This window comes from Tyto alba, unplaced genomic scaffold, assembly GCF_018691265.1.
Source record: "Tyto alba isolate M040663 unplaced genomic scaffold, T.alba_DEE_v4.0 Super-Scaffold_1, whole genome shotgun sequence".
Taxonomy (NCBI): domain Eukaryota; kingdom Metazoa; phylum Chordata; class Aves; order Strigiformes; family Tytonidae; genus Tyto; species Tyto alba.
In genome coordinates, this window is record NW_024881261.1 from 30,576,127 (window position 1) to 30,591,681 (window position 15,555).

The 15,555-nt window shown below is 40.7% G+C and overlaps 1 protein-coding gene across 1 annotated transcript; it reads right to left on the reverse strand.

Moving 5' to 3' along the window:
- Positions 1–1,123: 1,123 nt before the first annotated feature.
- On the reverse strand, positions 1,124–15,128 carry LRIT1 (leucine rich repeat, Ig-like and transmembrane domains 1). The gene is made up of 4 exons (XM_009965020.3): positions 14,860–15,128; positions 11,846–12,312; positions 7,996–8,301; positions 1,124–5,529 (listed from the first exon to the last, which is right to left on the reverse strand). The coding sequence occupies exons 1-4, from the start codon at positions 14,979–14,981 to the stop codon at positions 4,544–4,546; spliced, it is 1,881 nt and encodes a 626-aa protein (XP_009963322.3). The 5' UTR covers positions 14,982–15,128; the 3' UTR covers positions 1,124–4,543.
- Between the last annotated feature and the right edge of the window lie 427 nt (positions 15,129–15,555).

Here is a 15,555-nt window from a genome sequence, read left to right on the forward strand (position 1 = left end):
ATGCAGAGGTCAGGAGCCAAGGGCTGACACACTCCCGTGGGGTGCAGCCGCAGTCGCTGCAGCCCCGCGTCACCACCAGCAGCCCCTGGCTCTTGGGAAACATGGGCACCGCTCCAAGGCTCGCTGCCGCCCCTGAGAAGATCCTGGTCCTTCTCTCTGGGGCACGCACACATTTCTCATCAGTTTGAACCTTTGCTGGCAATTGCTAAATTCTTTTCAATTTTGATTAATAGAGGAGTCAAATGGAGGACAATTCTTTTGCTCTGTTTTGGGCAAAAATTTGCATCTTCTGCTCAGGGACTTTAAAGCTGGTGAAGCTGCCACTAAGTCATGGTATGGTAGCACTGACTATTGATTCAGTACATCCTGAAACTTTTCAGACATTCCCCGAACACTTCTGACATTGAGGGACTTTGATGTCAGCTTCTTCAGGCACTTTTTAACCTTTAGATTTTATTTTACCATTGGGATACTTTCAAAGTCATTCTTCAATATCCATTCACTTTTTAAAATACCTTGAAAAATATTTTACTGTTCTCCTTGACATTTCTGCATTATTTTTTTTTTTCCACAAATTTATATATATTCACAGGCACACATTTGTGTCCTACATTTTTTAATCATTTAAAGCCCTTCTAGTCTATTCTTTCTGGGCACACAGAAAAAAATGCGAAAGTGGCCACACAATGCAATTATAGCTTTCCAGCATGCTTAAATCACATTGTAGAGATAAGACGTTTGTCAGCCCTAACATTATTTTTAATTTGTTGAATTTTTATACATATGTGGCACTAAAAATATTTGCAAAGACTTTATAAATCAGAGCCAATATTAGCCTTTGTCTGGATCTACTCACCAGATAATCTGGATGCTTTTTAAGGTGTTTGGAAAAATATATTTCAAAGCCTCAACATTTCTTCTTGCACTTCAACTACTTGCAGTGCTCCTTTTTAATCACTTTGGGCACATTATTTCATTTATATGCTGCTCAGTTCCCTCATGTTGATAGCTGCTTTTTTCCAGGTCAAGAAAAAGAAGTAATAACAATTTGCCAGTACAGTTCAGAGCTATTTGGATTAATTTTTAAAACATGATTACCTTATTTTTTAAATCTTATCCTTAATTTTGTAATGTTGTACTACACTGATTTCCAAAATAAGTATAAAAAGATATTGTGGAAGGAGGAGCTTGTCTGTTATATATCCCATGAAGTGCCCATCAAGGATTGGTTTGTAGTGGTCACCAAAGCACTCAGCCCAGGCAGCCGGTGCAAACCTCCTGCCTCATGCAGATGGACAGTTGCTTTATTCCTAAGTATTACGGAAGTGTCTCAACACTCATCTGAGAAGAAATTTTTAAATGGTTATTAGTGAAAGTAAGGAACATTGTACTCCAAGAGATTCCAAAATAAATTGCTTGACAGCGGCAAAATATTTTAAACAGATCCCAAAAAGCAACCAATTAGTCAAAACCTGACATAAAGAGATTATTAACAGAGGAAACATTTTCCAAGGAAAAAGAAAACCAAACAGAGCAAAGTATATTAAAAAAAAAAAAAAAAAAAAAAATGCTTCTAATACAGTAATTCCAAAAGATATTCAGATGTTCATTTCAGTTCTTACAGCACATCTCTGTTTAAGGATTGACTTTAAGTGAGTAAGAAATTGTTTCCAGGGATGAATATTCTCCTTGCCTGAACTCGGAGCCAGCTCCATTCATGTGTCTTATGACCAGAGAAGGAGGCTTGCTTGAGCTAACCCTAATGAAACTAGATGCCTAACACTCCTTTGGTTAAAACAACAACAACAAAAATGTAGTGAGGCATTTATCTTTACATGCCTCATACCACTGATAATCTGACCCAGAGCCTTGAAGTCACATTCAGTTGAAAATCAGGTTATTTAATGGCTTGACATTTCACCTGCAGTTTAGCAAGTATAGGCTTTCTCTTCTGACCAACACCGGATGCTTATACAAGTTCCTATCTATTGATTATCCTGTGTGAATCATGAGTGCAGTAGAGAGATAGGCTTGTTTTGGAGCAGCAGCAGTTGAGATGCTAAACTGTGATGCCTCACCTATGAGACAGTGAGAATAGTCATAGGAAATAGAAAAATCATGTTTGTTCTATTTGGGATCACTATTTATTGAAAGTGCAAAAAATACCCAATAGAGTCTGTAAAACTTAACACATTTGCAGCGAATGTCACGGGATGACCTCTCCATCCTCCCCACCTTGCAAGCAAAAAGTGACAGCGCTGGCCCAGGCAGTGCCTTTCCCATTGCTGACTCACAGACCGTGCGTCAGAGCATGCACTGATGGAGAGGGCAAGAGCTGCTCCTCACCAGGGCAGGATGCAGCAAATTACCCAGCTCCTGCCTCCAGGCAGCCAAAGGTGAATACCTCTCATTGCCAGTCAGCTCCTGCAAACCTGACTTACAGGAAAGTCCTTGGGCAGTAGGTCCACGCTATTCACCACAGGAGAACTTTAGGTCAGCCTTGATTTTTCAGAGCTAGCTTATCCATCCAGGGCCACATCAGGCTGGTTTCTGCATACTGCTGCAGATGTGGGCAGGAATCAGGCTCAATAATACAGCAATCCTTGCAACTCATCCCAAAAATTGCTACTGGAAAAATATTTTTGTTTTACCTTGGAGAGAGACTCTAAAAATCATCCTGGGAAATGCAACTGTAAAAACAATAAACAGATCTGTTACATACTACATATTTCATCAATTAATTTGTTGTAGTAAAATACATAATTTTGCAAAACATTATTTGGAAATCTAAAAATCTATGCAGTCCACTGAATGAAGTAACATTTTATACAGGGATTGACAAATTCTCTCAATAAAAGAGAAGTTCTTTCTCATTAATGTAAGGAATGCAGGGAGTCCTATCACAAACTATTGTAACATATCGCCTGTTGTAGTACTTATGTTGAGATCAGATGACTTGCTTTTTCCATCAGGACAGGTAATCTGACATAACTGAAACCCTTCTGTATGAGGACTTGCGAAATCCATACAGGGCTCCATTCCAACCAGTGAATTTTGTTAACCCACACCGTACATACACATCCAGAATGTGAGTGGAGATCCTTCCAATAGGTTTATGAATACACATTTCAAAACAATTCAGCAAGCTTTATCAATTATCATTTCAACTGGGGTGGATCCCTCCCATTCAACATTTGGCAGAACATATATAATTTTCTTCATGAAGTATATTTATTACAAAAGGGAAAGACTTTATATACAGTATTACTACATGAGAGACTGGAGTGGAAAATTATACAGTTGGGAAGTGCTTTGTGGTAATCACTCAGATCCAAATTCCAGCGGAGCTGCAGGACTTAAATAACTGATTAGCTCACCCTGGCTCTGAAAGTACATTTAGATTAATATTAGTCAGTTTTTTTCAGGGTTCTTGAGCTTGGTAAAATGTTTGAAACACAAAAGTCTGCATAGATCCTCTGCCACCACTGATGCCATGGTGGAAGTACAGCTAATGTGTTCCTGGCCAGCAGTCTGCCACCACATCACGTATCCCTGCTCAGCACAGAGCAAGGTGTTTTCATGACCAAACCACGAGTGCCTGGCTGATCCTTCTGGTCTTCAGCACCAGTTTTGTCAGGAGAGCCAGCAGCAATGACAGGGCTTGTCTGGGAGATTTTTGCAGAACTGTCTAATGTAGATTTTTCAGTACTGATTACAAAGCATTACATCACCATGCACAATTTGCAGAGTAAGCTATTCTATGATCTTTAACTAGCACAGCTGATATAAAACATAGTCTAATTACAATACAGCTACAAAATGCCAGCAAGGACTGATACTGAAAGACCTGTGTGGTACCGTTGTTCAAGAAAGTCTTAAGAATAGTGTCCAGGGCCAAAATGCAATCACAAAATGCTCTCTATTATGTATTCTTAAGAGTGGATTGGGTTTTGTCTCTTGATTTCCATCTCCTCTGCACATTTCTCTGAATTCAGAGCATAGAGCTGTTATTATGTTGGACATACTAGAAAGGGCTTCTGTACATTTGTGTTTAGTGATCTATTAAGCATCAAGTAGCATGTTTCATGCAAACATGGGGGACGTAGAAGATGAGACTCTCAATCTTCACCTTCGTAGATATTTATATTAAAATTACTAAACGCTCCCCTGTTTGTCAACCAAAAGAACATCAAAAGAGCTGAGAATAAAATACTTAACATATTGTAGAGTAGGTACTAAGCAACACCAAGCAGACCACACTCAGAAATGTTGCTTAATGTCCTCACACCCAGTGTGCACGCTTCATTTTACGAAAATAAAAGTGGTCCAGGAGAACGAGGCCATTATCACAGAAGCTTTTGACTGGGTACAAAACAGAAAACCCCAAGTGGGATGAGCAGCATGTTTCTGTAAAGCTTGGTACCCTCTTGCATCCACCTCCAGAACATGTCAGAGACAGGCTGGCCTGCAGTGCTGGAGCAGAGAGTCGCATATACAGCCACATGCTTTCCACCTGGGGAGCCGACAATCAGCCTAGCTAGTATCAGCAAAAGTATTCATTAGGTTGCCCCTCTATCTTTGGTATTGCTTCTGAGTCCACGCTGGATCGGGCAGACAGCAGCCTGTTTGACTCATCGGGGATATGTCTAGTCAAGTATTCTCCTTCCACGCCTTTCACCTTGGCCCCAGGAGACAGGCTTTCAAAGGTGACATAAGACTCCTGATTTTCCTTGGCTTTCCTCACAAAGCATTTTTTGCAGCGCCTTTTCAGTGCTCCACAGCAGACAACCAGCGTCAGAGGAACAGCAATGACACAGGCCACGCTGATGACAACCACATTGATGAGCTTTTGGGTCCCTCCTGCACTGGCAACTTCGTCCGTGGAAAAGATAATGCATTGCTCCTTCCTGGGGAGCAGTCCTTTCACGCAGACACACGCAATGTATTTGGTCTTCGGCAGCAGCCCATAAACGCTGACCTTGGTCTTCCCTGGCTCCACGTTGATCCGCCGCATGTCTCTCTCACCAAAGACAGCATAAAAGACACTGAACACTGTCGTGTTGTTTGCCAGAGGTGCCTTCCAGGCCAGGGTGATACTCTGGTCGGTGTCTCCTATCACCCTGACGGACCTCACCATGTGCTCCGGCTCCTGGTGACCGGTAGGCGGGCTCACCAGCAGGTTCCTGGGGTTGCTGTCTTGTGCCACATCTGGGAGAAGGAGGCTCTCTCCGGTGCCCACCCCAGCCCCCAGGGTAGGCACGGTGGAGGTGGTGATAACGTACCTTGCCACTAGCTTGTCATTGTAGGCAGCTGCTTCCATCCTGCTTACCTTCCTGCTCCATGCGCCTTTGGCGTTAGAGTCGGGGTCATCTGTGCTTTCTGAGTCTGTGATGATGAGAGATATGAATGCCTCTGTTGCCCCCAGAAAATTTTTTGCTTTGCAGATGTACTCCCCAGAGTCAAGATAAGAGACTACAGGCAGGCCCAGAATAGACCAGCTCATCCCATCACTGGAAATCTCTTGGTGAACTACAGGGAAGAAAAAATGTAAAATAAATAGGCAATAACCAATAGAATGAAAAACATGTTTTGTAAAATATTAAGATTCAGTCAGCCAAATGTCTGCTCAATACAGTAGAATTATAACTTCTTTTTGCCACCAAGAACATTACAAAATCAAAGTAAATCCAAGAAAAGGACATTAACACTAAAATTAGATTATGTTGGGATTTACACTGCTTCAGACTGAATATATGCGAAGAATTTGTTGTTGTTTCCTCCAAATTAATGTACAGTTTAAAAACAGAACAGGAAAGGCTCTTCCATTAAAAAAAAAAAAAAAAGCTTAAAAGCTCTTATGTAGGTACAGTGCTTGGACTAGGCAGTAACACAATCTATTTGAACATTAGGTGCAGTCGTCTGAGTCACACAGAATACAAACACCGGTGATTTTCTTGTAAAATACATATATGGACTAGTCTAGAGTATATGGAGAAAAATAGCTGAAAAATAATATCCCTTTTACTACTAAAGTAGTGTGGGTTTTTATATTGAGCCAAACACAGGGAAGTCTGATCACTTACCACTGAACGATATGTACACAGCTGAGTGTTGACTTTCTCACTTAGTTTAGCAGAAAGCTAAAACTAGCTTTTTTTTCCATTTATATTTGTGCAGAAAAAAACAACTGGGATCATGCAGAAGGGTAAAATATCTTCTTCATTATTTAACCAGACTCCTTAGGATGAGCACATACTATCTCTGCCCTTTCCCACCGAAAGGTAAACCAGGGAGATGTCTCAACTGCAAAGGTAAGACAGAATGCAAACTTCTTCCAAGCCCTCGTGGGGTCAGGACCCAGCCTTGGGAACCAGGGCATGTTCCAATGACAGTGAAATACAATGGCAGCAGAAGTTACTTTTTCAATTTCATTATTTACTGAACAGGTATATTAAAAAACATAAACCTACTGGTCTTCCTACAGCACTTCCCCATACATACAGTCTGTGGGCTGTTTCTCACTCCTTTCTATTCAGAACACCAACATTTCGAACAGTCGTATTATAGCATTGGCACAGAAGCTGCCATTGCTGAGAAAAAATGTATATTTTCAGCCAACTTTTTATTGAAAGGTGCTAAGGTCTGATTTAATGGGGCACAAAATACATCATTCTCAGTTTCGGTTCAAAGTAAACTCAACATACACTTTCAGGAAAACATTTTTGTTTTATTTTTTCCTGTAGCTCTCTTTCAAGTGTAGGAGGGATGTTTGCAGCACGATGGTTAGACATTAGCATTATGAGGAGCAGCTCTGCTACATCCTGCACATCCTGCACAACAGAGCAATGACTTGTGTAGATCCCAAAAAAGGATATTTATTACAAGTGGTTCTACTGCTGTGAAAGAAAAATGCTCTCTCCCCTGTTTGTGTGCACTGAGGAGCCCTGTAACCTGTTGAAGATCAGACCCCATACTTATCAATTTATCTGCTGACTTTAGACCCTCTATGAAAGTCAGTGCCAGGCCTGAGATACAGTAGCATTCAGAGGGAGGGATGAAGGTTCAGCTCCTGACCTAAAACCTCAGGGGTAAAATGCTGAGGAGGATTGCCTTGAGTCCAGCCTTCCCTAAATTTCCTACATATTAAAGGACCAGTATTGTAATTTTAGGTCCAACCATTCTTGTGAATGGAAAAGATCAATCACAAAAACAGTGGCTGTTTGAAAGCTTTCCCCACAAGAAGGGTGAGCACAGAAGAGGGATCTGGTCAGTGTTTCTCCCACAGAGCATTTTCCCAAGAGACTTTGCCAATCCATCAGAAATGAACCATTTCTTGTAAGCATTGTCACTGAAGTATTGTATCCTTCAGCAAGTTTAGTGGATTTTTTATCTTTTAATATATCAGTAACGTTGCATGTTTGCAAACTTTTCTTCCTTTGACACATTAGATTTGAATCCCAGTTGAATTCAAATCAGACATCTCTCTGCCAGAGATACTTACTTACCAACTGATTAACATCAGTGCATCATTAGTCTCAAAGACCCACAAAATAATTCAGTGGGAAGACTTTTCAGTGACTGAATAACTAAATAACTAACTTAAAACAACATCTTGATACAGCTGGACATATTTCACTGTTCAGCTCCAATAGATTTGCAGAAACCCCCTTGACTTGTCTCACCACCACAGTTGTTATGAAACAAAGCAAAACCAACTTCTTACACATGATAGTATTTATCAGATGATATTTATATCAAAATGTAAGTAATTTTATAGTCTATAGAAAACCACAATGCAACAGTGAATTACACATAATGCTATTGTGAATTATAGTGAATTTTAATTTTGCATCACTTTCCTTTTTTGGGTCTTTTATCAGCAGGAGGGATCTATTGTCACAGAAGTTTCCATTTGCTAAACAGTCTGTAGAAAATAAAGGTGCACATCTCCCTCACTCATTCCATGTGTATGAGACAAGCTTAAACCAAACCCACCTGTGCCGTTTAGTTGAGCACCATCAGCTCTTCTCCAGCTGAGCTCAGGAATGGGCACCCCTGTTGTCCCACATCGCAGTAGCACAGTGCTGCCCAGGATGGTCTTTACTTTGGCTACGGACGTATGTACAACAGGGCTTTGACACTTCCTTAGCTCGACTTGGCTGAAGAAGACTCCTGCAAGGCTCTGGGGGGTGAAGCATTTCAGCCTGGGCTCAATGAATGCTATGTTAGGAGACTGGAAGTTTAGGAAATGGACCATTTCATACAGGCTGCAGTCACATACCCAAGGATTGTCTTGGAAGCCTGTGAAAATAAATCAGAGCACTAAGTCACTCCAACAGCACCTTTTGTTTCTACCACTTTCATTTCTATTTTTCAGCAGGACAAACTGTGATAGGCTCCCAATCTGCCCATCAAGGTCTGCCTGTGCATATGCAGGGATATGTGGGGTGGGGGGGTGTCCCAATATCCCACCAATGCTGTTGGCAGAGTTTAATAGATCCTATAGTTGCCAGTTAGTAGAAGGGAATAAATATGGCCTGCTAAAGTATCTCAAAATCTGGAGCTGAAATCACATTCTTTAAATTCAAAGCAGGATTATTCATATAATGAAAACATCACTATTTAAGCACATAAAGAAGCAAAACAATAAGTTATTATAAACACATTTGGTTCCAGGAGAGAAAAAACAAGTAGCCATGGGGGAGTGTTTGTTTGTTTTGGGGTGTGGATTTTTTGGTATGAAAAGACTATGGAGTCTCTTCCTTAGAGAGGCCAGGAAATTCTTCTTACTGGAGATTATGAAAATATTAACCAGATTGTCATGCCAGCTGTGAGGACTGCAATAGGTGTAGGTGATCCTACTTGACTGTAAGAGTCATGTTATTCTAAGTTATATTATTTTAATAATCAGTTGTTTTTCCTGAAAGGTTAATTTAGAGTTGATGAGATGAAAGAACAGTTTTAAGGATGAAAAGAATAATGTTTAAGAATATACATGTTATGGTATATAAAAGAACATAAATAGACAATAACTATATTAAGATTATACACATAGAAAGGGGTATATTGAAGAATACACTCCTGTTTCAGAGTCCCAAAATGTTTCTCTTTTTCTTTTTTCTTCTATCCCAGTGTGTGCCTACTGAACTCAAATTCTTAAAAAAAAGAGAGATTACTGTATTAAAAATAGACCTGTAAAGATGGTACTGAAAAAGCAAAATTGGAACTAGAGTAATGCACATCCATAAACAGAAGTTGCTACATTATGATTAAACCTGTGTTCTCCTACTTACAAATATTCACATTCACCTGTCCTATGGACAGTTTATGGTCTCTAACGACTTTAGCTAGCAGAATTGGCACTAGGGATCTTTATACCATCCAACCCCAGGCACGCATTTGAAGCCTAAGCCAGGACCACCACTTCCCAGGCCTCCTGCCTGCCACAGGAATGAGCTTTGCTCCCTTTAAGAAGGCTTTGTGTCCATTTCTCTGCAGGCAGCCCAAGGACATGGCTTGGGGCTGGCGACTGCCTGAAAGCCGAGAGGACTGATACTCCCTTGATTCCTGGCAGGAGGGAACAGCTGCCCACGCTACAGCGCCCAGTCTTGCTGGCCCCAGTGCACTGCAGCAGAAGTCAGGCGAGCAGTGGCTTTCTGGCAAGAACCAAGTTTTGACATAAGCACAGAGGGTGTGCCACAAGGCTCCATGCGCACCAGGGGGCTGCTTCAGTTTGCTAGAATCAACAGAAACACAGGGTTAATCAAAAGCCCTTGAGGCCTCAAATAAACTGTTTTAAAGATTCTGCTGGAAAATCTCTTCTGAGACCATTGCATACCATCTTCCCTGGACTCGGAAGAGGATCTGAAAGTGGTGGGCCTTGGCAGGAGGGCACATCTTATAAACTAATATATTAAAGTTAAGGGGACTAAATAAAGTTCAGCATGGCTTTGTAGTTTTATGGCATTTTTTGCTGCCAGCTTACTTCTGACTTCATGCACTAGATAACAATTTATTCCAGATTCCCCAGCCCCTGTTGATGCTGCAGCACCCCAAAAATCCCAGGGAGCCCTTTGCTGCCCTGCACGGCACAGTCCTGTGGGCTCACATTGGGCAATCCTCATGTGCAAAGGCTTGCAGCCTTGGCACAGACTATCAGCCATCAAACTACTGCTGGCAATACTTCTTCTTGAAGTAGTCTACAAACAAGGACTCTGAAGAGGAAACACAATGGTGCACTGTAGACAAAGGAAGGGACTGGGTTTACTCTTTATTATTCATGGATTTTTTTATGCCTCCATGACAAACAGTCATGACCAGAGTGAAACAGAAACACGCAGCTGTGTTCTCCCATTCTGCTCCTGTGAGGGACATGTGTTTCATATACCCAGTCCCTATGGGTGTCAGCAGGATAGGACCAAGGAGCTGGAGTGTCTGTACATTACCATATTAATCTTAGCATTGTACTCATTTGCCTACATTAATTTTTTAGGATGCTGGCACAAGCAACCTGTGCACAGCTGGCTACGTAAACACTGAAGTTGGCCACAAGTGGCAAGGCATGATTTGTTCTTGACAAAATACTCTCCTAATCTATATTGAGTGGAATAATATTTTTACATGCAACTTGACTCTAAAAAAATAAATAAAGAGTATGATCTAGGCAGTGTCCTGTCATGCCACAAATTAAATGGTCAATCCCAAAAAGCCAGCTTTGGCTTAAAGAACTTGGTATTGCATCTGGCAAAACAAGATGACGAAAATCCTGCTCCTCTCCTGATGCTTATCAGATGTTTTAAACTAAAATCTTTGTAGTTGACAATTCGAATCTTTTTAAAGTCTTTCTACTGCAATCTGGTTTTAAAAACCTTACCCCTAAATTTATCCAGAGAACAAAGACCAGTGGGTACTTCCCAGGGTGAGAGAAAACTTGCGATATCTCTGATGACATTATCAGCAAGTGCCTGAACTCACACCCATGGATGTAGAGGCAGTACACACAGATGCAAACACATCACAGATCAAACATAGTCAGTGGAGCTGGGTCAGCTCATAGCAAGTGAAGACAGCAGACGGCAACAACTCTGAACCATCGTCAACCTGCTGTGGATTTGAACCAGTGCATGATGGCTAAAAGGCTGAGTATTAATCCCCTGAACGAGTAAATGTGCTCGAAACCTCATCTGGGGATACTGCAACTGAGAGGATTCAAGACAGTCATCTGTAATTTGCCCTCCAACACAAAAATAGACAATTGCCCCAAAGTCATACTTCTGAGGAGACAAAAATTGTCATCAAAAAGTAGATTCTTGTAACTTTATAGCTGCCCTTGAAGGCAGCACTATCTTGATGGCTCTGGGGAGACTAGGGTTTAATTCTGTGTGAGCACATAAACAAGGCTCTGAAAAGAGACAAACTGGCAGTCCTGACCCAGATTTTATGCTCAGTGATGGCTTTATTCCTCTATAATTTGGACATAATAAATATCCACGGTTTTATTTAATGCTGCTTAAATTTGATCGATTCCAATAGTAACTGTTATTAGAAAAGAGCACATGAATGATGTGGAGCTCTAATTATATTTGTATTTCTGCCAAAAACGGCAGCGTCAATAAATAAAAAGGGCTTGAGCAAGAGTCACCAGTTCTGTGTTACAAAGATTCAAGCAAGTGATAGTGTCATAAGCCAGGTGTGGGGAGCCTGAGGTGAGTTTGTTAATATGTAAATGAATTTTCACACTTTATATGGGGTATTATTGTACACAGCAGTGTACTCAGTGTGGTGCAATAAGATGTGGAGCTCTTGACATTTGTGCCCCCTGCAAAATGACAGGCCCTTCTCTTACCTAGGATGATCTTGGAGTTATCGTTGGGGAAGTAAGGAACGGCCTGGAGGTTGACCCAGGTGGCAATAAGAGCCTGAGGAAGAGTCATCAGCTTATTGCTAGACAGGTCCAGGTATGTGATATTCTTGACATAACGAGCAGCATCTGGAGAGATTGAGGTAAGTTCGTTGTTGTGTAAATCCAGAAGCCTTAACTGTGGCATGTCAGCCAGGGTTTCCCAGGGGAACAATATTAAGTTGTTCCCATCCAGCCTCAGCTCCTGCAGGAGATAAAGGCCCCTGAAGGTGATCCCACTGAGGCTGACCAGGGAGTTATAGGGCAGCCAGAGGTACTCCAGGTTGTGGAGCTCATGGAAGGCCTCTCCTGGCACCCTGCGGATGGCTGTCTTTTCTATCCGAAGCTTGGATGTATCTACCGGGATGTTCACTGGAGTGAGGGTCATCTCTGGGTCATTACACAGCACCGTCCTGGTGGAGAAACACACACAGATGTGAATTTCTTGTATTTTGAAAAGGTTTTGAAACTTCTATTTTAATGCAAGATTTTGATCTGCCTTTCTTTTTTCACAAGGTTTCTTGTCATTTCTTACTTGCTGCTTCTCTCTACACCATCACCATAAGTACATCAACTTACAGTAATTCATATGTACCTTTTGACTGCAGAGATTGCAGTGTTGTGCCTCTCCTGGAGTGGTGTGAGTCTGAATCTGACCCGTATAGTGTTCCTGCTTTTTTTTTCTTTAAATTTTTTTTAGAGTATTTATGATAGACAGCAGTGACAACATTCATGCACAACAGAGGAATCTAGTGCATGTGAAAACAAAAAGATTCATAAATTGAACAATAAAAGACATACAGAAAAAAGCCTTAATGGCATGCTGGGTGGCAGGAAGTAATATAGATTAAATATGGCACAGGATCTTTGGTTTGTGAAATGAGGATAAGAAAGTCAGCTAACAACTCACTGGAAATAGACTACAGCAATCTCTGCTTTACTATGAAATAGTCTGGAAGGTGTGTACAGATGGTAGCAGTCACTGCACCGCAAGCATGTACACTTACGACAGTAAAAGTGCAGAAAATTAACTCTTTGGAAAATTCAATACTAAAGGCAAGGCAGACTGATGTGTCTTAATCATTCCTTCCCATTTCTAATCTCTAGAGGTCAAATCATGAAAACCTTATGCTGCATTTTTGCATCCTTCATACAAAAAATTCTGACTTTGACTTTGCCAAGATATGGGATTGTTGATAGCAATGAGGAATGAAGGGAGGCAGAATAGGTGTCTCAGACTGCACTATAATTTTCTTATCAGGAAGGAGAAAAAGGCAAGTTCTTAACAAAATACAAAGCCACCTTGCAAAAGGTAACAGGTTAGATAGGCATGCCCCACACCACATGCTAAACAAGATACCACAAGAAATGTAATGTAATCAGTCAAGTAACGTTTTCTTATCATGCTTCCTGGCAGAATATTACAAAGCTGCCAAAACCAGATTGGTTTTGGCTGAAAGCAGTTATTCCTCTACTATCAACAAAAGCAAATAACATCATTGAACTGCTCCTGCAAGTTTCCAAGAGTTAAATCTTATTTAAGCCTATAGTTAAAATGTTAATTTATAATCAAAGCATAGTACATTACTCATTCAGCATATTTATTGTGGCATTAAAACCTGCCCACCCTCAGCTGAAAGTTGAGATTTTGAGGAGAAAAATCTATCAAATAAGAAGAATCCAGAAATCCTCTTTCAATAAAACTTCTTTTTATGTGTGTGTGTAGTCATGACACAAAATGTTTGATAACAGAGACACTATGGCAGTAAAACAGTGTGCTTTTCATAGTGTCTCCAGACTATGTCAGTGAGCACTGAACGTTTAATCTATGGGATAATCTCCTTCTACTAGTGAGAAATATGAATCATAATGCAGAAAAGAAGTGACATTATGCTCCTTAAGGGACTAATGAATATTTGCTTTATTATGTATCTTACCAAAACACACTACAACTTTTTCCAGACACGGAGAGGAAATTCCCCTGGGAACTGTGACATTTATGGAGCAATAATTGGCTCTCTCACTACTCCATTCCCTTTTAAAAGTTGCAGACTACTTGTGTCTCTACCATGCTTCTTACTGAGGAAGTTTATGGTATTAAATCTACAGCACCATAAAAAAGAAAGTAGATCTATTTCATGGGGTTCCAAAAGATAGGGGACAGCCTTTCATTTCAGTACTGTGCTCTTGTCTAAAAATAATTTCTTCCAAAGGATTTTGTAAATACTGTATCTCTGTCACAAAATCTCCTCTACTGTGAACCACACTTTATAAAAATATAGCCTGTATTTCATTAAGTCAGATCATTACTTTGTGATTACCCTTCAGAAAGACTTTTTTATTACAGTCCTCCAGAGAAATGTCTGTACAATGGCATTGCATTCAAAAATGGATGTCCTTCTAGTCTTGTCTTCTCTTTTAACCGAAAGTTTCCAGTCTGAGAATAATTTTACTTTTATTACTATTATTATTATCTATTTTTTTTGGTTCATCCTTATCTAGAGTCTATCGCTTTGCCTAAAATCACTACCTAAAGGATTTTTTAAGTAAATGGAATTGCAGTTTTTGATACCACAACACAAACCAAATTTAGTTACACTTCAGAAACAAATTAACAGAGCAGAATAAAGCCTTTTAAAACTAGCATTTTCAGCATAAAGGTAAAAATAAGAATATTTTGTTTAAGTTTTATTCCCTTTTTGCCACTTCACCAGTGGTAATTATGTCACTTCTGTTCTCAGAGGAGATGCCCAAACGCTTTCTCTGAAATCAGCTTACTGTGTTTTCAGAAGCTAATCCTCTGCAAATAAAGCTAGAGTGCAAAGCAACTGGAAAAATAATGGACATGAAGTCTGGATGCAATATTTTCTCCTCCGAGCATCCTTAAAAAAGGAGAAGAAATTGAATCCCTGACACCCAGAGAAAGAGCGGCAACCCCCCCAAGGAGAGGATCGGCATACCTGGCTTTCGTCCCTTCGCTGAGGCTGTGGAAGGCGCAGCTGCACTGTGATGGGCACGAGCCGCCTGCCCGCGGCAGCCCTCCGAGCACGAAGCAGCAGAGCAAACTCACTACGATCCACATGGCTACCTGTGCATGGGAAGGACACCTGGGCACTAGACAATGTGGAGGCTTCCGCCTATTGTTTCTTCCATTGACTGGTCACATCTTGTTAACTCCCTTTTGTTTTCAGCCACACTGTGATCTTCCAGCCCTCGCTGAGTCCATCAGATAAAAAAGGATAGGCAGGGATTAAGGATGGGGACTTGAGTTATTTTCATGAAGGTGCTTATTGCTTCCTGGAACCATACTGACAGCATTTCTTCCCTCAGGGAGCCCCATCAAAACACCCTCCTCGGACAATCTGTGGCTCTTGTGTAAGAAAAAATAGAACGTACTTTTTGGGGACCTGCATCACAGATGAGATAACTGTTATGTGACTATGAATTAGCAATAATTTGTTTCCTCGGAGGGAACTGGGAATACTTAAAAACAGTTTCTTGTGCTAATGGAACTTAAGCTTCCTATATAAGAATATTAAAAATATATAGTGATACTATTAAAGGGCTTAATTTTATTTTAAAAACTCCTAGTTTGATCAAGCAATTATTCAACTGTTGGCAACATGCCTGATATTCATAAACAATGACTAATCTAG